The sequence below is a fragment of the Helicoverpa armigera genome, chromosome 21 (assembly GCF_030705265.1).
Source record: "Helicoverpa armigera isolate CAAS_96S chromosome 21, ASM3070526v1, whole genome shotgun sequence".
Classification (NCBI taxonomy): Eukaryota; Metazoa; Arthropoda; class Insecta; order Lepidoptera; family Noctuidae; genus Helicoverpa; species Helicoverpa armigera.
The window spans coordinates 4,708,447-4,736,313 of record NC_087140.1 but is presented as its reverse complement, the minus strand read 5'-3'; the positions used below and the strand labels follow the sequence as shown (position 1 = coordinate 4,736,313).

At 34.8% G+C, this 27,867-nt stretch overlaps 1 protein-coding gene and 1 long non-coding RNA gene across 2 annotated transcripts in view; one reads left to right on the top strand and one right to left on the bottom strand.

The window, feature by feature from the left end:
- Positions 1-27,867, top strand: part of LOC110379182 (uncharacterized) — a 79,077-nt gene that overhangs the window by 37,923 nt on the left and 13,287 nt on the right. Inside the window, exon 3 of the mRNA XM_021338725.3 lies at positions 23,821-23,878. Within this exon, the coding sequence (XP_021194400.2) occupies positions 23,821-23,878 (58 nt within the window). The remainder of the gene's footprint in view (positions 1-23,820; positions 23,879-27,867) is intronic.
- Positions 9,635-10,581, bottom strand: LOC126056347 (uncharacterized). Its single transcript, XR_007511994.2, has 2 exons — positions 10,439-10,581; positions 9,635-10,073 (listed from the first exon to the last, which is right to left on the bottom strand). It is a non-coding gene; the product is annotated as an uncharacterized LOC126056347 (long non-coding RNA).

Below are 27,867 nucleotides of genomic sequence, written 5' to 3'. Positions count from 1 at the left end.
GAAAAAGGCGTAATATTGTGCTTTGCACATATCTACAGTCTAAAATATACACAGCATTTTCCAAGCGAAATACACTTCATTTAAATACAGGGAGCGGAGTTAATTTCTCCTGATAGCCGGTAATTGTCAGGCAAAAAAGCTTAACGCAATCCCGACAAGTCGGGCTTACATTCTGTGGGGTTGCAAGGTGTAAAAACTCAAATAACTAAAGCCCAAGCTTGCAACACCGGTGGCAAGTCTTTACAATTTTTCACATTTTGAAATACGGACTTTTTGATTAAATCCTCTTAAGCTCGTGAATGAAAAGTGGGGTAATGAATAAGAGCATTTTTGGAGTGCTTTCTGAATTAGTGGGTGTTTTCACCTTTTAACTCTTTGAATCGTGTTTACTTTGACTTCATGTTTTTAACTTATCGTAACAGCCAATTCATTACATAGGTACGAGGTCCGTTAGTCAGTGAAAATTTGGTAGTAGTATTTTTTTTCGATACAGAAACCTACATAATTAATTTTTTGGTTAATGCCTTAGCTACACTGAAAAGCATCCATATTTCAAATGTTTGGGAGCACACCCATAAAACCCCTTTTGAATTTTTATTTCACGTCCCATGCACCGCGAACCATAGCGTGTAACAAGCCACAATGGATCCTTTTTTTATTTTACACGGACACGGGTATTATAGCCCCATTATGCACGTTTTATACCGTGTTCCAATGGAGTCATTTTAATAAAAAAATATCGGCCCAAACATTTATGTGGCGTGATATTGAAGGCTTTGAAATATGATCGGTATTCTGATTATGTTTTACGCTCTGAGTTTTTCGTTGCAAGCACTTTTAGAAGCTGAAAATAGGTGCAAGTCAGTGAAAATTTTCCTTAGAAAGAGACTCGTGCAATAATCTGAGCGTAATCCGAAAGTTTGGTTTATAGAATAACACAGAAAAAGCAATAGTGACGGAGTGATTTCTTATAAGCAAACAAACACGCCGTCTTATCTCAAGAAAATTTACACTCCATATGAGGAAAATAAGACACTTTGAGGGGCACTAAATCTTACAAAGAGTGTATTTATTTTTTCTGCGAACAAAATCTGCGACAGTAAAATATTTCAGGGACTTACTTTGTGAACTGAAACGTTTCTCGCGATAAGGCGAGCATAGCCAGAATGACAATTGTAGGATTTTAGCGAGACCTATTTGTTGTACAAAGGCGGTTTCGAAGCTTCAATTGTTTTTAGAAAGACTCGGATTATGCTTTTCTTTTATTTAGCTAGATTTAGTTCATTTTGTTCTGTTAAAGAATTTTTAAATATTATGAACTGTTTTTTAAACTTTCATTGATTTATTTATTGCCCGCCTGTAGTATATAATAGTTAAGGTTTTTGGTCCCATTTTTTCCCCGTTGTCGGATCACTTAAATCAAAGATCCCGTTCGTGATATTTTAAGATACAAGCACTTGAAAATACAGCTCTTTAAAGATCTGGTGTAAATCGTTTGTGGACAGGAAAAGAGTCTCATTTCGAGCTGAATGTACCAATACATTACTTCAAGTTAGACCAAACCAAAATGTCTCTTAAGACTCCAACACAACAAAAAAAAAACGAAACTAAAGTATCCAAGGAAATGGCTCATTTCCTCCGTAACTAATGTTCTACTTAAGAAAAGGAATTCTGTTCATTGAAACATTTTATAGGTGATATAAATTTCAACGTTTTGCGCCAAAACAACTGCATTTTTGAATCTCGGTGAGATCTCACCGCCGGAACATTCTAGACGCTTTCTGCATTATTTAGAGTAGCCGTAAACTGCAAACTTCTAGTCGGCCGACAGTTTGTTTGGGCTCGTGAATCAGTATGAAGATTAATGGTAGTACGCGCATAACAAGATCAGGTATTTAGCCTGTATCAGACCGACTGAAACATTTGATTGGAAGCAAAATTTTCTTTAAAGGGCTTATTACATTTGACTAAATTCAGTCGTCTAAATAGGTTTGTCTAATTAGGTTTCTAAATGATTTAATGAAATCTACCTTCCTAAATGCGATTACATTTGACTGAATTTAGTGACTGAATCATTTAGATGACTAAATTTAGTCAAGTGTAATAAGCCCTTAAAAAAAAGTTGCCTGCGATCGAGTAGGTAAACCGTCGGCCGACTGCTTGTGTGCAGTCTGCACTGTACACCCGTACCTTCCTTAAGAAACAAATGCTTGAGACGATAACACTTGAAATATTGAAGAAAGTCTGTAGTTACAACGGTTTACAGTTGAATAGTTCTTTTGAATACAAGAGATAAAGTAAATATTTTCATAAGAAAGAGTTTGTGGTTCCGCTTGAGAGATGCTTCGAAATCTATTTTTACGTGAAGATTTTACTGAATCAGTGAGCAGTAGTGAATCATATGAATATTCAAATAAAGCAATTTTTTTATTATGTGTTTATAAATTATCCATCGTATAATATAATATACACTTTATTAATAAAATGTGCAATATCTGTGCTTAAAAAAGAACCAACAAAAGAGTTTAATTAATAAAACGTTCATGATGTTATCGAAGTGAATTCATTTGTTTTATCTTCTCAAGCTATTGATTTAGCTCACTGGGCTTAAAACGATTCATTTTTATTGAATCGGTTCGAAATCATGCTTAATTTTATTGCAATTTAATTTTCGAGATAAGTTTTATGGAGATTTTTGCAGTAAATTCTTATTCCGGTGTAGATTTATGCTAGTTTGTTGAAAGCAGCCTTAACCTTTATTGCGGAAAACCCGATTGAACACCCATCCACGGATCAACCGCGCCAAGCGTGGTTTAACCTTATGATCGAACAAACTGCGGGACATGGGCTCCTATCGCCTATGATATATATATAATCAGTAATGAAAGTGTATTACTGCTGCCTTTGAATGAAACTATAGTGATATTTGCAGACGATCTACTTAGGTATAGGTTCGGAGAAAATGAGGGTTATATAGCCATATTAACAAGAGCGGCTTGCGTGTTTTTTATTGACCTCAGGATAGGTCGGGGTTGTCAGTATTCTTTATAGGGTTAGGTTAATGGTGTAGTTATCGGGTTACTAGTACTTGGGTTTTGTTGGTAACGGTAACAGACTATATCTACTGTAGGTAGGTACTATTACTACGACTTTAGTATGCAGCTAGTTAACACTAAGTACTTTATTTTAACAGCACTGTTTTAAATGTATTATATGTATCATAAAAAAAAAAATAGCAAAAATCGCGATATTTCTTTATTTTATTCTCAACTATTACTATTTTCGGAAAAACCTAAATAATAATGAATGGTGTGTTAGGTACACTAAAAAGGTAAAGTAGCTGAACCAAAGTATTTCTTAAATTTAAAACTCCAATATTTCCTATCAACATAGCTTTACAAAATTTTAACTTCTTCACAAATTCAATAACGAGACTTTATTAAACTTGAAAGTTGATTGAAATCTTCGAAAGCAATAAGACTAATTGCTGTAAATGAAACCGCAATACTGTCGAACTTTGAAATTAATTGCAATCTTTCCAATACTTGACAGTTTTCAATGGCCAGTTTCTGAATGAAAGTTGATATTTTCGTAGCATTTAATTTTCCTCCTTTATTTTTTTGTTTTATGTTTTTTTCTTCGAACGAACTTCTGTAGTTTTAGCGTGCCTATCTACTTAATGTCATATAATTTATTATAAATATTTAATTTTATCCGAAAATATACACAATGCCAATTAAAAATATAAGTAAGGTAAACGCGGGTGAAGTCGTCATGCCCCAATAGTCGTCAATTAATCTTAAAACTTTTATTATTATTTTCTACTGATCTTAAAATGGGCCGGTTTATATACCAACATATTCTTGATAATATATTGCACAATTGAAATAACAATACGGGGTTTAAACAGTCACGGCTTCTAAGATATGTTATTTGAAACGTGTGTGCCCTAACAAAATCGTTTTTTCGTGAAGTTCAGCTGTCAAAAGTGAAACTCAGCACGTGGTTTTATGTTTTGATTTACATAACTCCAGTGAGGTCTGTGGTATGTTTCTTTGTTTAATTAGATAGTTAAGTTTATTTGCTAGCGATGTAATATGCAATTTGGAATACTTTTAACATAGAAGATATATTTTTTTAATGTGACATCTATTGGTACTTCAAAACTCCCATTTGACCCAAAACCCGTCAATTTTACAATTATTATGACGACTACTGGGACATGCTCAAAAGTTGCACCTAAACTCGTCATAATGAGGATATTTTGTGTTTTACAGTACAAAATGCGAATAAATAGCTAATATCGGGACTTTTACAAAATTGATAACTGTCTAGAACAAACATATTTAAGGTTAAGATTACATTTGTTCATAAAACTGCGTATCTTTTAAGCTTTTTCTTAGGGGTAAATTTTACTCTGCTGGTTCTAGATGCACGTACACAGTCATGTTATTCGATTCAATTCATATGTTTCTTAATGGTTAAATCCCCTGTTTTCTAACAGTATGCACTTTCTACGAGTGTTTTTTCAGGTATATTGGTCGCTGTAGGCCTCCGCCATTCGATTAAGATCTACCGCTTTGGGTACAAGTAGGTCTAGCACTAGCCTTTGTTTCTACTACGCTTGGATTACAATTTGTGGCAAACAAAAATTGTCTGTTCTTACACTATGTTTTTTTTTCGAAATAACTGCATTTGGTCACGCGTATTGTAGCGCGTCTCCCTAACGTGCCTTAATAGCGCCTGTATAAAAATTATGTCATCCAACTAGTTTTGACGCAAAAAATATTAAAATCAGTTTTAAAACTAAGATGACATAGCTTCCATCGCTATCACTTCTTTGCTTGTCGTATTCGATATTGATTGGTAAAGAGTAAGATTTTTTTATTTAAAATTGTCTGTATTTAGTGATTCCATGATTGTAATTTTAATAGCAGATCATGACTGAAAGCTACAAGCAAGAGGGCCTTTTAATGGCGGTGAGTTCGGGTGGCTCATCGTCCCTCTGTCTTCTTAGACGACAGACTCGTGTCGACGGCGCGCGTTGTTCCACGCGCTCCTCAAAGAGATGTCAGCAACCCCAGTGGGGCCCAGCAGGGCCTGCCGGGGCTGCGGGTTGTTCGAAAGAGATACCGCGGCCCTGGTACATAAAAGGCCCACGACGGAACACGACGGTTTTTAGTCAGTAAGAGTCTGACACTCCCTCACCGCTGCTAACCCACAGCGGGAGGGGTCATTTGATGATTTTTAACGTCGCAAAAAAAACAGGGCCTTTTAAAAGTCATAAAAGCTGTAAATCAAGGGCCCACACACAACATCAGATGCAGCAAAAAAATTTAAAACGCCCTTTTGAGACAACGTTAATGAAATGGTGACACAAAACCGACGATTATCCCTGTATATATAAACTATAGAAATGAGCCCAAGGACAATCTCCGGTTCTGTGCTAAAGTATTGCTAACTATGGAGGAAACTATAGGAACTATGGCACCTGGAAAAAAAGTTATGGTGGCCTGGTGGGCCAATATTAAACTTTCAAGTATGAGGGCGCGGGTTCGATTCCAGGTCAGGCAAGTACCAATGCAACTTTTCTAAGTTTGTATGTACTTTCTAAGTATATCCAGCAATGACACCAATGACTGTGTTTCGGATGGCACGTTAAACTGTAGGTGCCGGCTATCCTTGAACATCCTTGGCAGTCGTTACGGGTAGTCAAAAGCCAGTAAGTCTCACACCAGTCTAACCAAGGGGTATTGGGTTGCCTGGGTAACTGGGTTGAGGAGGTCAGATAGGCAGTCGCTTCTTGTAAAGTACTGTTACTCAGCTGAATCCGGTTAGACTGGAAGCCGACCCCAACACAGTTGGGAAAAAAGGCTCGGAGGATGATGATGATGTGGAACTATGGCACCTGCCGATGACAATGTTTTAAATGGAGACTCGCCACCTCACTTACTGGGCCCCCGGGAATCAGTCGCTAAATCGCAACAAGAGGGCAACAGGTACATGAGCGGCATGAAGGGTGAGGATACCTCGGCGGACTTTAAACGCAGATCACGCGCTCCCTGTGGGTCCAGCATCACCGGCCCACTCGCCACTTACTACGGGGCACCTACCCTACGAGCAGGGCTGCTAACCCTGCACTAGCGACTCCACTTTGGTCGGCCAATGAAGGCAAGCCAAGAGGCGGGAGACCTTCACTCCGGCAGGCCGGAGATGGGGGACAGTATACTCTCCCCGGAGCACTCGGATATATAGCCCCGCGGGGTCGCTACTCCCCGTCATCCGCCTCAGATGCCCTGTGGGGCTAATTAGATGTTATTATTATTGGGTTTAAACGGTTAGTTGTACCTAATCATATTTTATTTTCTGTTATATATATATAAAACACCTAATTATTTCGCGGAAAGCTATATAAATGAATGTGGCTTTTATTTTTTGTGAATACTAAATATTTTAAAAGTAATTATTTTACTCGGGAACTATATTTTTTGTCACCAAAATTTATATTTGTCATCAAGTTGTATCACCTAATAAATAGATCTATCGCCACGAAATATTTTCGTTCTCAGATAAACAAAGAGTGTTCCCATGTATGAATTAGCAAATTATTGTTAATATAATGTGTAAAATATGAGATGGATTACCAAAAAAAATGTAGTGCATTACATGAATATAAACTTCGTTCTTATAATAATAGTTTTATTACTTAAATAATAGCTTGGTGCTCAAAATGGTAGATCTGTCACCAAATAAATCGATTAATCGATCCCTGACTGCGACTCCTTTTTATTTGTTATTTTGTCACCAATACAGTAGTTACATTTTATTTCGTTCAGTTATTAAAATAATGTATTCGTTACCAATTTAATACATCAGTTTATAATTTTAATAAAAATATGTTCAAAGGGAAGAGGAAGGGAAGGAAGACAAATTGGCGCGCTTTCGGGCCTCGACGAATGGGTTGTAGGTTGGTTGTAGGTACGATCATACAATGCGGGGCGCGGGCAGCGAGATTTTTAACAATAAATATTGATTATTTTGACTTTGATTAAGTGTTTTATTTACTATTCAGCTAGAAATTTAATTTAAATATATTTATACTACCTGTGGAAACTAAAGCCCTTGGGGGGAGGCACATGGCCAGTTAAGTAGTAGACTCTTTTGGTTGAAAGGATGATGACGACCACCCTACATTTTTAGACCTTCATGAAATTTTCTAGTAATATAATATATGATTTATTGGTGATCTCTTTAAATTAGTTTGCTTAAATACTGTTAGGACAAACCTATTATAATACATACAAAATCATTTATTTGGTACTTGACCCCATATCTCCATGATTTTCGGTAATTTATTGTGAAATTGATATTATATTGTTTGGTGACTACATTTGGTGACAAATCTACTATTTTGAGGGCAAACCCTATTATTTAAGAAACACAAAATGAATTAAATTGGTGACAGCTTAAATCATACCCTTTTACTCGTGCTACATATGCACATGACTGCATGGTTATTATGATTAAGAAATATAACATATATTTTATAAACTGGTTTTGTGATTCCAAGCGTTTGATAGATAGGAATATAAATTAAAATGCAACCATGTATCTGTTTTATTGAATAGCTGCTCTTCTAACAGATTATGAACTACTATTCTAAATAGGAATTTGGTTTTTTATCTATCTACCTACCTAATGTTTCAAAAACACAAGTATGCTTAACAAATTCAAGCACAAAAAAATGTACATAACTTGAACCTTATGTTCAAGAGCAGAGAGTTTACATTAGCATTAAAAGTTGACGAGTACTGGGAATATTTGACGAGTATCCGTACAAATCAGACGACTATTGGTACAAATCGCCCTTTTTTTACTTTTGCCTTAAAAAGTATATAAACCCATCAAAATAATTAAAAAAACATTAGTTACTTAGAATAATGAATAAATACTCTATCACGTCATGCAAAAATTTTCATTTTCTATTGAATATTTAACACACAGTAGCGCTTCAAAGTCAGTGATTTCCGAAATCCGACGACTATTGGTACGTTTACCTTATACGTAAAATCACATGGAACCTTGTCTAGTAAAAGTAGGTATGTATACTACATTACTCATTTACTTTCCAAATTCAAACACAACACAACTCTATTAAAACCCTAAAAATCCGATAAAAGAAAAGAACGTTCTACAAATAGGAATTCAAATTTCGAAAGCAGCACGTTATTTAGAGCGCGAATTATTTGCAAGTGAAATTTGGTTCGCGCTAAAAAGCTTTAGCTGGTACCGCTTGATTCAGCGCTGCAGGATTAGTAGCCTAAGATTGCAGTTTATTTGAAAACAGTTTTGCAATCCAGCAATTTGCTGGATTCGCTGGTTTTGTTGGTACAACGTGTTTTTGTGAGACTTTTTCCAGTGTCGTAGGAATCGTTTTTTTTTCGATACTTTTTGGAGAACAACGTTCGCTAGGATCGCTGAAAAAATACAATACCTACACATCTTTTACGGATCGTAATTGAGAGTTTTGCTTTTATTTTTGTTCATGGGCAAGTATGTCCTTTTATTTAATTTTATGATATTTTTTATTATTCGTTTACTGTGCAACGTTATTAAATGCACGCATATATGTATTTCTTTCACATTTTCTTTCTTTTAATAGAAATAATTTTCTGATTCAATAAATCTGATTACCGACCTATTTCCATAAACATCGTTGTTTTTTAGTTTTCCTGTATATTTTATGGTAATTAAAATGAGGTTTATATTTAAAAGAATTGCATGTTTCGTGTTACCGATACTTACTTATGTTATGAAGAACGTTATCGCTGGCAGTATTTATTATTTATTTCACAGAGCAGAAATAAAATGCATGTTTTATTATTTATGAAACAGGCTGGCTAAGGGCTACTTAAAAAAAAAATGAAAACGCACCTTTTTAATACAAATAGTTAAGAATAATTTTATGCAGATCTACAGGATTTGCGAAAAATTATAACGGTGCAAAAACATTAATTGTGATACCTACTTATTGGCTGTATCATCATAATTATCATATCACATCAACCTTATGATAACCCATTTATATTTAGAGGAAGGGTGTAGGTGACTTTTTACTACTTCCTACGGAATATGGGTGAAACCACTGACAGAAACTAGGATTAAATATATATAGACATAACTACCTATTGAAACGTTCCAGATCCAATATAAAATGCTAACGATCTGCAGATTTAAAACAAAGTCTATTTAACAGCACCGAACACCGGATTGCACTCACTGCTCGAATGCCGATATAATCGGACATAATTGTTTATTCGATTCCCATTTATTGCACTCGATATTATTATCGATATCGAGCATCGGTATCGAGTATCGGTTTATTGTATTAAGTATTCAGATTGGCGTTTTGAGCTTATCGCGTGCTTTTATTGCGTTAAAAGTGGTGGAATTTATTTGTTATTACCTAAGCGTGATTTATTTTCGCATTGTTCCTCTATTTATCATGTTTTTTATCAGCACTTGATATTAATTTGTTTCTTTAAACACCTACAATTAGGTACGTTTTAAAATATATTATAAAAAAAACGTGGGTTAAACCGCAGGAAATCAAATAGTATTAAATAAAAAGAAGTCATGCTTAATTTTTATTTACCAAATCCCTTCTGCATTAGGTATGTATTTTTTTATTTATACTTTATCTACAAAAATGGTGCATTGGCGGACATAACGTGACGAAGGCATTCTCTACCAAAGAAAATAAAGACTTAATGATATGTTAGTTTACAAAAAAAATACTAATCATGTAATAAATATATATTAGACAGCTTATAAAAATGTGACATGTGAAATTATGTTACAAAAACAATGTTACAAACAAACAGTTACAACCTTTATGAGACGATTTTTTTGCTTTGAAAGGAATATTTACTGGACGCCTTTTCTATGTTCAGCACAAAAGCGTTTAATCAATTCATCTTCATGATCAAATCCATAACTTAGCATATCGTCAATCATCTTAGATTGGTAGTAGCTGCACTGAATTCGCCAAAGTGGCATGATGTTAGCTTCCACTGAAAAGAAAAGTCAAAGTTAAATTAGTTTAAAAGTTAAATTTTGTATCACAAAATAAAAAAGTATCTATAAAGACGCTATAAAGAAAAGTAGGTTTATCCTTCAAAAGTATGTGACATGACAAAGTATATGGTACACGTTTCATCAAAACGATTGTCTTTTTCAAAAAAGCAACTTTAAATAGATAGGGTTTACGATCAAATTAACTTTTCTTTAAAGTCATTATTATGTAAAAAAAATACTCGCTTTTCCGCAGCTATTTTTACAAAAAGTTAAAATTCATTTAACATTTTTTTTTTCATTTTATTATTAGTTTCGTCGAATGAAAATTAAGTTTTAAACAATGGAATCTAGAACCACTCACCTTCCATTTTGCAAGTATAAAATACTACAAACAGTAAAACCAACAAATTCAAAGATTTCATTTTGTATTGACAAGTCCGAATTAAACAAGACACTGAGTTAAAAGAACTTGCTCATCAATTATTTATATTGTCTTGATTGTAAAGCTACACTTTAAGGAATTATTGCATCATTAAAGTTTAAAATTAATTTAATTATGTCATATACGAATTGGTCATAACAAGGAAAAACCCTGCTCTGAAAAACAAACTGCAATTTAATCGAATATATTATTTTATTTTAGATCACAAATTGTATTTTAATAATAAAATTTATTCACAATAACTTACTTGCTACTTTTGAACCCATGGTCCCCTCGTTTTTGCCACACTGGTTCATTATTAAGGTAATTAATGGACAATATTTTCACCATTATCGCAGCCTCAGGACGTCCACTGTTGAAAACAAATCGACTTGCACTTGACATATTTTTTTATTTAACTTGATTCTCAACATATACTCTGCCCCTAATATAGAGTTATATATTACATTTTTATACATTTCTATGAAATATTTCCGTATCTCGGTCGAGGTCTTTTTTCACCTTTCCATGAATAAAGTAACCCGTCATCATAAACTTTCTAAACAATATTAGGAAGAAAACTAACTTTGTTACCCCAAAGGACGTGTTCCATACTTACTTGACTAAGTTTCTGAAGCCAACCCAAAAAAAGAAAATAAATTTAAATAATTCTTCAGGTAGTTTTGTATTTTTATTCTAAACAGTATACAGTTTTTTTTGTTTGTTTATAGACTGAAAATTCTGAGCACTATTTGAAAGTCAAGTTTACAAACGACAGCCCCCAAAACGCCCGCCCTTCACCACTTCCTAGTAGTTCCTAGGTGTTTTTACTGGAAAGAAGAAATGTTGGGACAAACTCCCCAGCAATCTATCAATTTGTCTCAATTCTGTCTGTATGTTTCGAAGAACCGATTTTATGCAAAATGTTACACAGTAGTTTCTTCCCTTCAGTATCTTGTTATTATTTTCATTTAACGGAAAAAAAATTGTAAACAATAGCCCATTATTCAGTAACTAAGGTTAGGGTGACAATCCCAATAACTGGACACATCCAATCATCGCGCGCCATTTATCTGACCTAATGACCCGTTAGTATTGACAAAGCGAACTTATTGCTCCGCAGTTTGTTCCGCCATGGATGATAACGGGTGTTTTCACCCTAACTTTTGTCGTTTCTTGTTTGTCTTACAAAGTTTTATTTTGTCTTTATTTTGCGTCTTATTGTAAGGAGGTTTCTTTTAGTAGATGTATTTATGGTAAGTTTAACTTAACTATATACATAGTTGATGACTGTTAGGTAACCTGTTTTTAGTTTGTGTTTTTAGTTACATTTTTTTTAATGTAAAATTTATATTGAGGGAATTTTAGAACTTTAAAATATATTTTTAACCTTTTAAAAGCTCTAAATGGCAACTTTTTTTTATAAAGACGACGCGGAGATTTACGTTTTCAGAACCACTCACCTTCCAAGTTGAAAGTGTAAAATACTACAAAGTATAAATAAATAAGTTCAAAGATTTGATACTTAGAAGTAATAGAAGTTTTTCATAAATTAGGTATTTATTTCAGAAGTGTACATAGTAACTATTACCTATACAAATATTTGCGTCATCATTTTTAGTAATAAATAAGATACCTAATTCAATATTAAATGTTATTAATAAATATTTTGTCATAATAAGGAAAAGCCCAATTTATTAGCATTTGTGACTATATTTGGTAAAAGCGGTATTGGCATTAATGATGTTTCTCAAAACTACATAGATATGAGTATCTATTCAGTGGAAAAAGATATTTTTTTGGTTTATGTGTGTTGAAAACACACCAATCAACTAGAGGAAATATATCCCAATGTGAGACAAATCGAATAAATACTATTTTTTAGTTTAAATTTCAGTTACACTTTCTATTGTAGACACATATAGGTAATATATAGAGCCTGAGAAATAACATAGACTAGTTTGACAAGGTGGGCGAAGTAGTTCTCCCGGGATTCGAGTGAAACCGCGGAAAGCAGCTAGTTCAATATAAACACATAAACAGACACCATAGAATGTCAATAACCATAAAAATCATGCCAAAATTATATTCTGCCTATAACCATAATTTTATTATCCATAAAACTTATCAAGGCTAAACCTCGATACGGCCTATGATAAAAATAACTTTAATTATATTACACTTTCGGTTAACGGTCTATTAACAGTTTGGCTTTAATAGACTATTAACTTAGGTTTAAGGGTTCATAATAATTAATATAAATTTTCTTGGCTCAGTTATCAGAGGAAGGGTAGGTTTAATTATATGACCGTTCTGTAAACTTTATCTTTGGTAAGGAAATGACTATGGAGGAATATATTGGAGTTTCACCTATGTAATAAAAAAATATATGCCATATTAATACATACGTATGCCGTAAAATAGCAGTTGGAAAACCAACAGATATAGGCTACAGTGTTCCATAGAAATGTCCGATTGCAATTGCTCAACTTGTTTATGCCTTGTTTTTAAATATATTAAGTTTTATGAATAAGAATAAGAATCTTTATTTGTATGAAACACGGGGTACATAGGTGTAACATTTGTTAGGTATAAGTTCTGCATGTTTCGCCGTAGCATCGGCATACAAATATAAATAAAAAACGCATTTATCAGCTAGAACTAAAATTAAAAACAAATAACAATTTAAAATCTTAAAAACTAACAATACAATATTAAGAATTTATGGTACCTAACCTAAACAGTTTTTTCCTTATGAGCCATATACTCGGCCATAGAATAGAAACATTTCTCTAGAAGCCATTTCTTGAGCACATTCTTAAATTTATACAGTGGTAGTTCCCTTATAGTTTTAGGTAGCTTATTAAATATTTGGATAGCCATACAATAACAGTTCCTTTTAAACAAAGTAGTCGACATCATAGGAAGAACCAACTTACTCGGGTCTCTGGACAAATACTTTCTGGTTTCGCTAACTTTCTCGAATAACCTACCATGTTTTTTAACGAATACCCCAACTTCATAAATGTAGAGGCATGTTATCGTGAGCACTTTAAATTTTTTAAAGAATGGTCTACAGGACTCCATTGGACTAATACCACTTATTGCCCGAATACACTTTTTTTGGGATATAAATGCTCTGTTAATGTCTACCGAATTACCCCATAGTAAAATTCCGTACCTCAAAATTGAGCCTACGTATCCATGGTATGCTAATAGTGCAGTTTTCTCAGATGCGAGTTTACGTATCTTTCTAAGAGCATACACGAACCTGTTGATACGTTTGCAAACATTATTTACCTGCACTTTCCAATTACAATGTTTATCAAGGAAAATCCCTAAAAACTTTGTTTCATCGATTTCCTCAACTTTTTGGCCGCGATAATTTATTTCTAAATTTTGAGTTTTGCTATTGTAGTTCCTAAACTGGATAATTTTAGTTTTAGATATGTTAGCTGTGAGGTTGTTTTCACTGAGCCAGCTTGCTACGTTTTCTATTGTGCTGTTAAGTGTTTGTTTGTATTCAGAAAAATCTTTGGTATACTCAGGTACTACTATGGAAATATCATCTGCGAAAAGAGTGCACTTAAAATTTGTAACTTGTGGCAGATCATTAATATATATTAAGAAAAGAAGAGGAATACACTTCCCTGGGGGACTCCGAAACTATTTAGTTGATAAGGAGATTTGTGTGATGTAGAAATAAGATTTTTGTCAACGCGAATAATTTCTACACATTGTTTTCGATTTCTTAGGTAATTAGCTAACCACTGCAGTGCATTTCCTCGAATCCCGTAGTATTCACATTTTTGTAGCAGGATTTGATGATCAACAAAGTCAAAAGCGCTAGACATATCAAAAAAGATTGCAGAGGCTCGCTTCCTCTTGTCTAGAAATTCTGTCACATTTTTTATTAAAGAAAAGGCTGCAAGCGTAGTTGACTTGTTTTTCTGAAACCCATTTTGATCATCAGATAAGATGTTATGTTTATTCAAGAAACTACTTATGCGAAAGTGCATTAACTTTTCGAAAATTTTAGAAAAAATGGGTATTAGCGTTATAGGCCTATAATTATTCAATTTCTCTTTCTCGTCCTTTTTATACAGTGGTCTTACAATTGAAAGTTTAAGTTTGTCAGGAAAAGTGCCCTCAGAAAATGAAAGGTTAATAAGATAACTAAGTACTGTTGCAATTTCATTTTGACATTTTTTAATTATTTTAGTTGATATAGAGTCGTAACCAACAGCATTCGTATCCTTCAGTGATTTGATTGCTTTCACTACCTCACTTCCAGTGCAAGGTGATAAATAAATGGTTGAATCGACTGAATTAAGAAGGGAATAGTTAGGATTATTCTTGTTACGCTTATTTGTTTTTGTAATATAAAACTCATTGAATGCTTTAGCTATTTCTACTGGATCATTTATAGTATTTTCATTATATTCTATATTTTTTATATCATGGACACTCATAGTATTATCAAGTTTATCGCCAATGACATCCCACGTTGCCTTACATTTATTTTCGCGTTCGCAATAAACCTATTGTTATTCTTTTTTTTACAATCTGTTATACATTTTTTAAAGATTTTAGTATATTGTATATAATGTAATTTACTATTATAGTCTTTGGTTTTATAGCAGTTGAATCTAAGTTTCCTTTTTGCTAGAGCGGAAGTTTTAATACCTGTAGTCAACCATCTCGGGGAGCGCACATTTGTCTTTATTTTGGCTCTGTATATAGGAAAACAGAGATCGTAGAACAGTTTGAAATCCTCATAGAATGAGTCGAAGGCTCGGTTACAATCTAATTCATTATATACATAGTTCCATGACAAGTTCGATAAAGATGCTTTAAATTTCTTATTCTTTATGCGGCACTTAAATACCGCTGAAACGTGTACTGCTATAAAAACATACTGAAGATTTTTCATATTCTATTGGTGTAGAAACACAGAAGCTTTAAAATGCCGCTGTCATTATAGGAGAGTTGCATCGTTTGTTTCAAACGGAACATTTCTGCTAGGGCAGGCACAAACAGCCGTTCTTAGCAGCCTGTCTGTTTATTTGTTTTTTTATTGCGTCTGTTGTTTTTAAAGGAGCCGTATTTCTATAAAAATTAAGATCTGACTTTCTCGTGTATTTTACTTTACAAAATTTTATTTCTTTCACACTTCATGTAAAGCACTGGTAGATAATTAGTTGCATCCAGTTAGACTGATAGCCGATCCCAGCGTAGTAGGGAAAAGGCTAGACAGATAATAACTGCTTTCACACCAGCGGTTTTCCCGATCTCAAGTAAGTTGAGAAAAGCCACGTGGAAAATAATTCGGTCCTCCCTTTTAATGTTTAATACTTAATATTAATTTAAGAATCAACCAGCTTCGATACTGGACAGACAGACATAATTCTCGCATTTCTAATATTAGTAAGGATAGACACACAGAAACATGAGGTACGATTTAAACCAATTTGTGTGAAACATTTGGAATATTATCCTTAATAGGTATTCCACGGAAGCCTAAATTAATAATATATTCCGTATGCGTGTCTCCGTGAGCATTGATCGTTAGCTCCACCTGGTATCAACGGGAACTATGCAAGGATATGTAGGTACCTATATAATACATTATGAGACATTATAAAATCCATTTGAAACGTTAAAATTTCCATCAAATCATAAATCGTCGTTAATCCTTAAATCATAATTCACATGAGAGCACTTCTTTTTTCAAAAAGATCATATAGAAAAAAAATAACTGAATATCCAATCTTATTAATACCTATGTACGAACACCAATTTACACTGAGTTTGACATCATCACTCGTATTAATTAGTGGACTATCTGCCTGTCTGATTAAAGGTACTGATTAGAATCTAGTTTACACTGATGCGTAGGCACATTTAGTTAAGTACTTGTTAGTGTAACGGACTTTTAAGTTAAGTGAAGTTAAGCTCGGCGCAGTCGCTCCGTGGATGGGTAACAATCTGGGTCCTCCAAGTTTTTGAAACGTCAAATTAGTGGGTCCAAGCTGTCTTCTGAAAATTTTTGGAAGTCATTATGGGTGTCAGAAGCCAGAAATTGCAGTACATTTTTTAACTATCATGAAGTTCTAGTAAATTAATTTTGGACAAGCAGAGCTTTTCGACAAGATTTGTACGAAAAAATGCTACAATAAAGCTGAGTTATTTAGCATACTTTATAAGGGGTTATAGATGCATTAATATCTAGAAGTTTATGTATCCTGACCTAGTTAAGAAAAAACGTAAAGGGATGGCAGGAGAAGTGAAAAAGCACCGACTCAAACTTTATGATTGGCTGTCAGACGCAAAATAAATTAATTATAGAATTTGTTTGAGCGAAATGGAGCTTCTAATATTTAATTAAATCCTTTTCTACCACTCAATTATGAGTGTTTTTGGGTTAATTCTGTTGTTTGAAAGTCGTAACAATTAATTTAGTAGGTACGAGTGTATTTGTCTTATAATATTTGAAAGCCGCCTAAATCAATTCTGAAAAAGTTTCTTGCTAATCTAATTAAAGTATATATATATTTTGATAAGTTATGTATTACTTCTAGGAGATTACTAAGGTTTATCAACTTCAGCAGTTACTAAATAGTTTTGATTATTGAAATAACTCATACTTACCTATTGATCTACTTTCTGATATAGTCTCAGGTATTATCTTACCCTTCGCAAGACAAAACAGATTGAACCATTTTTATCAACATCCTTACATAAAAAGAATAATAACAGAGGACGTGAAACAGTTTAAAGACGCAACTTACACTTGGCCAGTTTCAGAAGCTAGTCGGAGATAAATTTTAGTAGCTGGCAACATTTACACAGTGCTCTAATTAAATTAAGATAAAGAGCACGTCTTGTGAGTTAAAAGTTACAAATAGTCGGTTCTCTATTTTTGTGAATTCGTGCACGATCTTTTACAATTATTAGGTACTATGAGTTTAAATACTAGAGTTATATTTATATGCCTGTAGTTTCTAAACGTATTAAATATATTTATAAACATATCAGACGTATATTAGCTCTATATGTAAGACGTTCAAGGTTTCAGTCAGAGAAATCGTATGCCAACACATTGTACGCAAGTACCTTCGCAAATACGAACTTACAACCTATTGTCTTACACTATGAACGCAAGGATAACATATTAACCTCTTGTAAACCACATACAATTCCTTCACAATTGTCTATCTTCTAATATACCAGAACATGAAACTTGTACATAATACATAGGTGTAGTGAAACATATATGGAAGCTCGGTAGTGCTGCCATATTAAATTACCTGAGCCTCAAGCGCTCAATCCGAGGTGACAATCTTGTTATACAATGTTTGTGGTTGTGCCAAATGATTTTAAGGAATTCAGTCAAAAGAATGTTGTATTTATAGTGGTAAATAATTTGTTTTATCAAGGAGTTTCTCGCATTACCATTCGGCACTCGGGCACGAGAGTCAGTGATTGCCAAACCTTTGTTATTTTATAAAGGCTGAAACTTTTTGTGTGCATGTCTGAATGACGACTACTGTGAAAGACGGTTGCTTTGGAAAATTCTTAAGTTAGATATTAGTACACTCACCAGTGGCGAAGGGTGGTTTAATGAAATAGGGAAGCCGCAGCAAAAAAAAAACTGGGGGGGAGTACTCAGGGATGGGGGGGAGAGGTAATGGAGGTAATTTCTCAGTCCACCTTTTAGCACTGACTGAGAGACTGATAGTTTGAACATGTTTTCTCGAGGAATTCGGCAGATTATTAATATCTATAAAACTTTATTATCTTTAGTTAGGTATATTAACTACTAGAATCTGAGAAAAGTTGGCACTAGAAACAATACCTTTTAAGTATTTAATTTACAACGGCCTGTTAGTCATTGATATTTATCGTAGGTATGTGTTTCATAAATCCGTCAGGACGTTAGAAATTTTAATATTGACGTATTATTGGTAGGTAATTCACCCGAGCGGCGTGCCCGAGTTTTATAACACGTTTTTATTCTCAAAACTTAACCTTGAAAAATAAGTTCCTTCCTAAAGTAAATAATCTGTCGGAAAACCGTCTAATGCGATAAATGCTATCCTAGTTAAGTTTTAAAAGTAGGTACACAAAAAAGAAACCTGATGCAAACTGTCTGCGTTTCAAAATTACTCATTTCAACGTAGGTCCCTCTATTTTTTTCACTACACACACTGTACTTGTACTGAGTACTAGGTCACAGTGCGATTGCGGGGATTAGTAGGGAGTAATGATACTGCCAACTACTTAATCAAAATTATGTACTTGGTGAACACAAAAACTATCAATTCCCAAGTAGGGTCATTAAATCGCGGAGAATCTTAAGGTGATCTTCACACTGCCCCGCATCACGCTGCATCTTGCGTTCTTGCGGGAGTGCAGATCTGCATCATCGTGCGGGTTTTTCACGCACTCACGCGCGTAGGTGCGTTTTGTAAATTCACGCACAGCGGCTCTCATCGAGTTCCATTTTCAAATATACACGTCACGCCTATTCAAAATCACGCGCGGCACTGCGGGATTCAGTGTGCCATACCTTGCGTTTCACTCCGCACCTACGCGCGGGGTTGCGTGTTTCTCCGCATGTATGTGCGTGATCCGCATGAACGCGCGTGGATGCATTTTCAGTGTGTTGGACTATGCGTGTTTTCCATACAAACGGAGATATTTCCATACAACGGAAAAAAACGCATCCACGCACTACGCTGCATCATGCGGGGCAGTGTGATAATCGCCTAACACCGCGATTCAGGATTTGCATAAAAATGCACAACGCCATCTATGTTGATATAATGTAACTAAAACACTTAAACTAACATAAAATATTGTGCACACACGAACTATGTTATTTCTAAATGATACACAACTAATAAATTCAATTAAGCAGTACAAAGAACAAATTGTTAATGGTATTATCTAAAACAAAATAAGAAGAATGAGAGTGAATTTGTCTGATTTGTTTGTTTACATATTTGAGAGCTGTAAGCGCTGTCACTCGCGCGTAGACAGATATAGCTACTCTACTCTTGACGCGTTCTTTCTCGTTCACTCGCGAGTTTTGATTGGCTGGAACCCGCTCCGTGAGCCGGCTTACCGCTCGCCCTTATGCCGCGAACATCGCGCGGCGCGGCGTGGATGACGTCACGCAAGCGTAGTTTTGTATGGAGGAGGAAGCCGCGGCTTGTTTAGTAGGAGCAAAATGTTTCAAGTAATTTATAGACAATTTTTTTACGGTGGTAGGCGTTTTGTTATACCTACATATTTAAATTGTGTGGTTTAAATGATTATATTAATTATACCTATACCTATATTATAACTTATACCTATGCTTCTTTCTTGAAATTCGAAAGGGAAGCCGATGGGAATCGGCTTATAAGGACGCCTCGCCACTGACACTCACAGTTGATAGCATTTAATTTAGCTGTAGAATCTTAAGCCGTTTACAAAATTAGCCTCCATTTCAAATAACACACTGTATGTACTCGACAATTTCCCAACTCCTATTCTCGCGTTAACCAAAGCAATTTATTTAAACAAAACCCCAACAACTTGGTTTCCAGAATTTAGATTATAGTGTCAGTTTTAATATCTCTTGTCAGCTGCATCCGAATGAAATACGGTGCATTCAGACTGCATTGCATACGGCACCCGTCCCGCGGTTTCGTCAGTTGAAATGCGCCACAAACAATTAAATTACGGCAATTTAAAAGTACTACTTGTTTGCAGACTGATATTGTCAATTAAAATGATAATGGACTGTACCGATGGTAAAAGGTTGATGTATGAGCTTCAGACATTTTGTTCGTAATAAATCAATTTTATTTGAGTACGCGTACTGCTACGATACTCGAACTCAATTGTGAGCTCAGTGTTGAGTGTGTCTTATGAAGCATCCATGGGTACATAATTTACTCGTGTATTTTTACCAATATGAGAAGTGGAAGGTATCATTACAGTAATTAAATTATTAAGGAATTTTTAAATATAAATGTATACTTTTACCTACCTCTACGAAACCAAGCGAGTTGTTTATACCTTAGAGTATTTAACCAACATGAATAACATTGTCATCCATCAAGTTAATGCCTATATTTGGAAATTGTGTCGTGTAACAGTGTGGTCAAAAATTCATAAGTGGGTTAACACTATATGTTACAGTGCTTCACCCAACGCTTGTAAATTGACGTTATCGCATAAAATTTAATAGGTACTCAGGGCGACTCCGGTTAGTTAAATGCTCTAAGTGTAACACCTTAAGCTATCAGTCCAGTTTAGGCCACTTGATCACGAAACTAAACCCATTTCGTCACCACAGCAAACAGTGTAAGATAAACAACGGAGCCAATTATTACGTCAACTAGCTTGATAGACCTAGACAGTCAGCTAAGCCCTTCCATTGGACAATAAATAAGGATCGTGAAGACAGGTTGACCGACTTCATTATAAACAAAATGATAGGAGAAAATGGAGTATGAATTGTGACTGTGAATAATTTGGTTATGAACCTATGATTTTTAGGAGTTTCTGATAGTTTTTTTCAAATTATGAAAAATGTTAAGCATTTACCCACATTTAATCTTGATCTTCTATGCTATTGCTATAAAGTTGAAGAGTTTGTTTCTTCAACGCTTTAATTTTGGGAGCTACTGGTCTTATTAGAAAAGATATTACACTTGCAGATAGGCCATTTATTGAGGATCATTTTTTTTCGGTTGAACCAAATAGTTACCATGGTACACGAGGAATAGCTAGAGTAAATATATAACGTATTTTAACTTTGACGGGTTTAAAATTACGGACATTTTATCGAACAAACTTTGGCCTTGAAAGTTTATGCCATCGAGGAACACAAAGTTTAACCAAGCTATCACAAAACCATCAACTTAACATTACATTACAATTAAATAGCCATTAGTAAACACAACCAAAAAATTAAACACAAAGTACTGCAATTTTTCTAAATATATTGAACATCTTTGGTAGAGTCGTTACGGTCAGACAGAAACCAGTCTTACCAAGGGGTATCGGGTTGCCCAGGTAACTGGTTTGAGGAGGTCAGATAGGCAGTAGCGCGTTGTAGAACGCTGGTACTCAGCTGCATCCTGTTAGACTGGAAGCCAACTCCAACATAGTAGGGAAAAGGCTCGGGAGACTACCATAACTAACATAACTTCCAAAATAAAAACAAAGCACATTTCTACCACGTTCCAGCTAACTTCGACACCCATCCCATAATAAATTAATTTAATCCAAAAAGGTTTACATTTCATAAAATTTCAGGCCTGTTTTGTTTGCAAAGACATAAAGCTTTCGCCACAATATTAACTGTGCAATTTACTTTTTTAGCACGTACCGTGGAAATTCTTTTCAGTGGCCCTGGTTTCCGAGTTCCTTTAGTAGAATATTAAATAACCTAGTAAACGGAGTAACAGCTTGTTAATACTTTGTTAGTGCAGTTAATGGGGAAGATATTTTACAAGGCTTTTAAGTGGGCCAATATAATATCTAAGAACCTACCTACTCGAGAATGAAAATTGGATAGTAAGTTTTATGCGTGGCTCTGGTATCGCGCTAAGTATAGTGTATTTCTAATTCCCTTTGTCTCCGCGATTTCACCTGCATTCCTATGGAACTACCTACTTCCTGCATCCGGATAAAAGACAGCCTGTGTCCTTCCTCAGGTTCTAAACCATCTGGGTACACAATTAAATTCGGCTCAGGACTTTTGGCCTGAAAACCTGTAAGACAGACAGAGTTGCTTTCATATTTAAGTACGATAGTCGTTTTTAGAACTATTGTCTCATCATCATCATTGCCATTTTCTTATGCTTTACCAATAGAAACGTTTTCACTATCATAAGTTCAGTGCCCTGTACTCTCAAACCAATTACTTGTAAAAAACAAGAGCAACATTTAGCGATGCCGAATATTTCGGGGGTGTATTTAACCGTGTTCCATTTTCCAGCGTTTTGAGCACTTTGCTGCGCTCTTTTGGTGCACTAGTTTCATTTCAATTCTCGTTCGTAGTACCTTTTTGTTAGGGTTCCGTAGCCAAAATGGCAAAAACGGAACCCTTATAGTTTCGTCATGTCCGTCTGTCCGTCTGTCCGTCTGTCCGTCTGTCACAGCCGATTTACTCGGAAACTATAAGTACTACAGTGATGAAATTTGATGGGAATATGTGTTGTATGAACCGCTACAAAAATATGACACTAAATAGTAAAAAAAAGAATTGGGGGTGGGGCCCCCCATACATGTAACTGAGGGATGAAATTTTTTTTTTCGATGTACATACCCGTGTGGGGTATCAATGGAAAGGTCTTTTAAAATGATATAAAGTTTTCTAAAAAACATTTTTCTTAAAGTGAACGGTTTTTGAGATATCAGCTCTCAAAGTCGTAAAAAGTATGTCCCCCCCCTCTATTTTTATAACTACGGGGTATAAAATTCTAAAAAAAATAGAGGTGATGCATGCTAATTAACTCTTTCAACGATTTTTGGTTTGATCAAAGTATCTCTTATAGTTTTTGAGATAGGTTGATTTAACTGTAATTTACGGAACCCTTCGTGCACGAGTCCGACTCGCACTTGGCCGGTTTTGGTATATAAGATTGCCTTTCTATGATACATTTCGGATGTGAAACAAGGCTGGTTTTTGCAAAGTTTTCTATGCTTTTGTTTGCAGGGATTTTAGAGAATTGGTAGTTAAGTCAATGAAAGTATTAAACTACTGACGGTTATGTTAGACAGGCGTTCGACACATGTTTAAGAAAATTCTCCATACAAAATTTTCGTAAACGCGTGTCGAACGTTTAACTTTTTGTACTTAACTCAATTTTTGTTTATGATCATCAATTGTGATACATCTACTCAATTAAGTACATCAAAGATTCAGGCAAATTGTATATACCTAATTTATCAGGACCATGGCTAAGTAACAGCCTGTAACGACATTTAAGCTACGCTTGGCGTGGTCGGTTCTTGGATGGATGACCATCTATGCCAGGTGTTCGGCTAATAGAGTACTTAAACGATAAATGGGCTATATTCACCACATGCACCCCCATTATATAGCTAGAAAGAAACATTTCAAATACTCCCCATAAAAAGAAAAAAAAAAAACAAAAACACAACACCGAAATTTTATTTCCCATTTGAATTTCACCTCGTTGAAACTTAAAGCAAAATGTGTCCTATCTTCTATTATGTAAAGTACATTTTCCTTTGTACTGGGCCTTTAATTAAATCCTCGCACGTGTTTTGTTTACGTGATTGTTTTGTTTCAGAAATATGTGAGTGAGCTGACGACCGTGCGGGACTGTGTGCCGACCTGCAGTGAAAAAGGTAAGGCCTTGGGTACCTTTGAACTATATTATAAAACAAAGTTTGTGTGTTTTCAGCTACCTATAAAATCAGCGCTTTTCGACTAGCTCAATTTTTTCGTGCGTAGTGAAACCTAGCTTTTCTGCTGCGATCGGCTTTCGAAAAATCTGTAGTTTTTTATGGTGATTTCATATAGGTAAGTAGGTACTAAGTATTATGTAAACCAAGTAGATACCCAAAAACTATAAAATAATATGTCAAGTTATCAATGGCTATAAAATACCGAATTTTATTATGTAAATGAGATTCAACATTACACTTCGGGGCAATAAATTCGGGTCTATCGTAATAATAAAATTAAATGTGTTTCATAAAAAACAAAATGGCTGTTCGCAAATATGTCGTTACTATTCCCCGGTGGATACAAGGCTATATTTTTCTGCAGCTTTTAAAGCCATAAAATGTATAGAAAAATGCTTTGTTTTAAGCATAATATATGTATATTGTGGGGTGGTTTCCCAATAAAGAATCCTGACCTGAATAGCCTGACCCTGCATTGTTTTGAAAACGCACCCTTTTTTTGTTTAAGTATTTTATACCCTTTATTTGCCGCAATCTGAAGTCACTTAATGAATCCAACTACAATTCTAAGTAAATACAATGGAATGCAAAAACTTTCGCCAAAATAATTTCTCCTAAAAAGTTAAGTAAAATTTTTCCTAATAAGTGGCAGTTACATCTCAAATTACAAAATTAATAACATATCTAAAGTATAATAGAAATAAGGTTAACCAGGTAGGTACTAAATCCTAACAGAATAATTGAAAAAAAAATGCGAAAGATAAATTGCATGCAAAAACGTTCTCAATATATTTAATAAAAAATACTTACACTTTCATATACACAAACTTTTACAGGCAATTAATCTTTTCTATTTATCAAGAATAATGTTTAATTAAATACTAAGTGACGTTTCTGAGTACGACAGTTAACGGTCAGCCCGTGTAATGTGGCGTTGCGTCCCACGTATAAATCTTATTAGCCCAGCAAAGGGATAGATATATGGGCCTCGTTTTATATAATGAATTGGTTTATTTATACGCTGATTCAAATTATAAAAAGGATTATTTTACAATGGAATTTGGGTATATTTTTATTGTGTTCTTACAAGATTTATTTGGAGTGTGTGTAATTACATTTTCTCGAACATCGTTTAGTATTATTTTATTTTCTGACTATGAGGCTTTGAACAATTAAAGAGGCAGAGCATAATACGAATTTTTACATTTGCCTCATTAATAATTTCTATATAATAAATTATTTAAATCTACTTAAACAGAAACTGCCAAAAAATATAAATTTAAAAAAATCCACTGTAGCACTTTTCCGCTACACTTTTTCAGCTAAAGTATAGTTTAAAAGTATTCGCTTAAGGGGTCAAGAAAAGTACTGATTGGTTATGGAGGAAATATAAAAATATTGATACTGAGTAATTATTCTACATCTCTGTATCATTATCTATACGTATAATAAATCTGTAGAAAAGTAACTAACAAAACCCATTTCCATCATTTTTGTCATTTTTGTCTGTTTGTCTGTTTGTTCGTTCGGGATTCACGTAAAATCTACGAATTTAATGCAGACAATGCTTATATACAAAAATTCTACGTAACTTGGGGTATTACTTAGTTTTTGTTTCATCGAAATCGATTCACTCTATCAAAAGATATGATTAATTTTGTGAATTCAAGATGTAAAATATTACGACACGCAATCTGTTTGTCAAAACTGTACATTTGAATGTTGTACTTATATTATTTGATCGGCCTATTATTAACCTTTACACAGAAAATCACACCCTCATAAGTAACTTTGGAAGAAAAAAAAAATATGAAAATTTTGTTTAGCCAAGGTTAAAGTAGCTCCATCTGTGGTAATCTGTGGTAAATAAAATACATCAAATTTGTCAAAGGAGCGAGGTGGTAAATGACAATAAATTACAATACATTCTTTATAGAGGATTATTATTTCAACAGATGGAGTTGTGTATTTTCCGTAATTCACCATATTTTAACAAGTAGTGTAATTTTTCGATAGACATTTCAATAGTGTTTGTCAGTTTGCCGTGCCACATCAAAATCCAATTATAATTATTACCTTGATGAAAGGAAAATTAATAGTTCTCAGCCAAATTTAAAACGGTGCCATCTAAATAAATTTTTGAACATTATGTCAAAAATGATGACTTTAGTGGAACAATTAATTATCATTTAAAGTTACAGATGGAGTTCATATCAGGATTTTGTCATAAACATAGTTTAGCTTATCTTCCACTAATGTGGTGGCCTTAAAACAAATTACTTTGAGTGAGTAGTATTAAGTAGACCTTAATTATTTTTTCTGATGCTAAATATGTAAACTTAATCCTAGAAGAAAGGAGGATCTGTCTCTCGCAAGCGCTGCTAAGCGTGAGGTAGGTAGGTAATGTAGGATTCTGTAGCTTTAAAAACAAGCCCAGATACAAAGTGCAGATAAGAAATGGGAGCTTTCTCGATTTAATACCATACACACATAAAATGCTTTATGCGTCTGAAAACGTTCAAATTGCGCGTCGCATACCAGAGACATGCTTACTTTCAACTTCTGATCGCAAATACACTGGTCACGATTACGAACAGTCTCAGTAAGACCCGAGCCAAGTCTAAAAACACCTTTATATAAAACATGTTTGATGTCAGAATTGTTCTCTGTTACAAATCCTATCCACCTATATCCTATCCTAATCCAGCATGCATTGCAGGTGTGCATTGCACAAAAACCAATGGTATCCTATTCGAGAAGTCAAAAGAGTCGACCTGCCAACGTCAGCTTCTGCGCTAAGCAAGTGTTCTTAATAGTACCATCAGAATTACATTCATCGTTGAATGAGGTGAATATATTTTCAGAAACCACAATAACAGTAGGAGCCAAAGCATATGATCGCTTCATAGAGCTCTGATTGGCCCCAGGTGACCAAGTCAGGTCTGATTTGTTCGTTCATCAGATCTTTGAAAGTGTTTCGGTGGATACTTACTGTCGTCCTGTGTGACACAAAATATGGTATATAAACGTCCTCCGCAAGAGCGAAATTTTTCCGTGTGCGGTAGTGACGCACAGTATACAACACTTATGTTTCTTTCGATTTGCTGGCTCCACCAACAAATGACAAATTGCAAGCGTACATTTATATCACGCGCGAGCGCGCTGCTTGAGCGTCGCGTTTTGCTGCCCTGCGGCATTTGCAGCGCGCTCGCGGCGCGCGCTTTTGACGTTTCTAAGGCGTTAAGCGGGTGGCGGGGATAGTGGGCGAAGGGGTAAGAACGCAACTCGAGCGCCGCGTGCTCGCCGCGAGCGCGTCGCTTGCACTCTTCACACATGCCGCATGCAGCGTGCTCGCGACGCCCGCGCTACTCACACGCCCGAGCACGCTAATGTGGGGTCAACCTTACCATAGCGAGTAAGTGCACAGACAATCCCCGTCATACAAGTGTTTCTCCCCAGTAGTGAAACTATCCTACCCTATGCGCCTGCTGATGATGATGACTCATTTTATCATCCATCCAGCTATTCCCCAACTATGTTGGTGTTGGCTTCCAGTCACCGAATCTGTTTGAGTACTAATATTTTGCTTGGAGCGACAACCTATCTACCTATCTTCAATCCAGTCAACTACACAAGCCGATATCCATGGTAAGACTGACAGACTTTCTGGCTTCTGATTAGTCTCAGCAGCTGCAGAAAATGTACAAATGACAGCTTTGTCAGACTTTAAGCATATAGACATAGATTATAACTGTTTCCTGTGAAAATTACTTTCGCACCATACGTAATAATTTTCCAAATTGGCTGACTAGATCCAGAGATATTCACAACGTCACAAACTTTACTTCTTTTGTTTAGATAAATGGTCACATCCACAACACAACCTTGATCAATGAATCTCTGCGACTGCTAAGTGCTAATCCTAATTA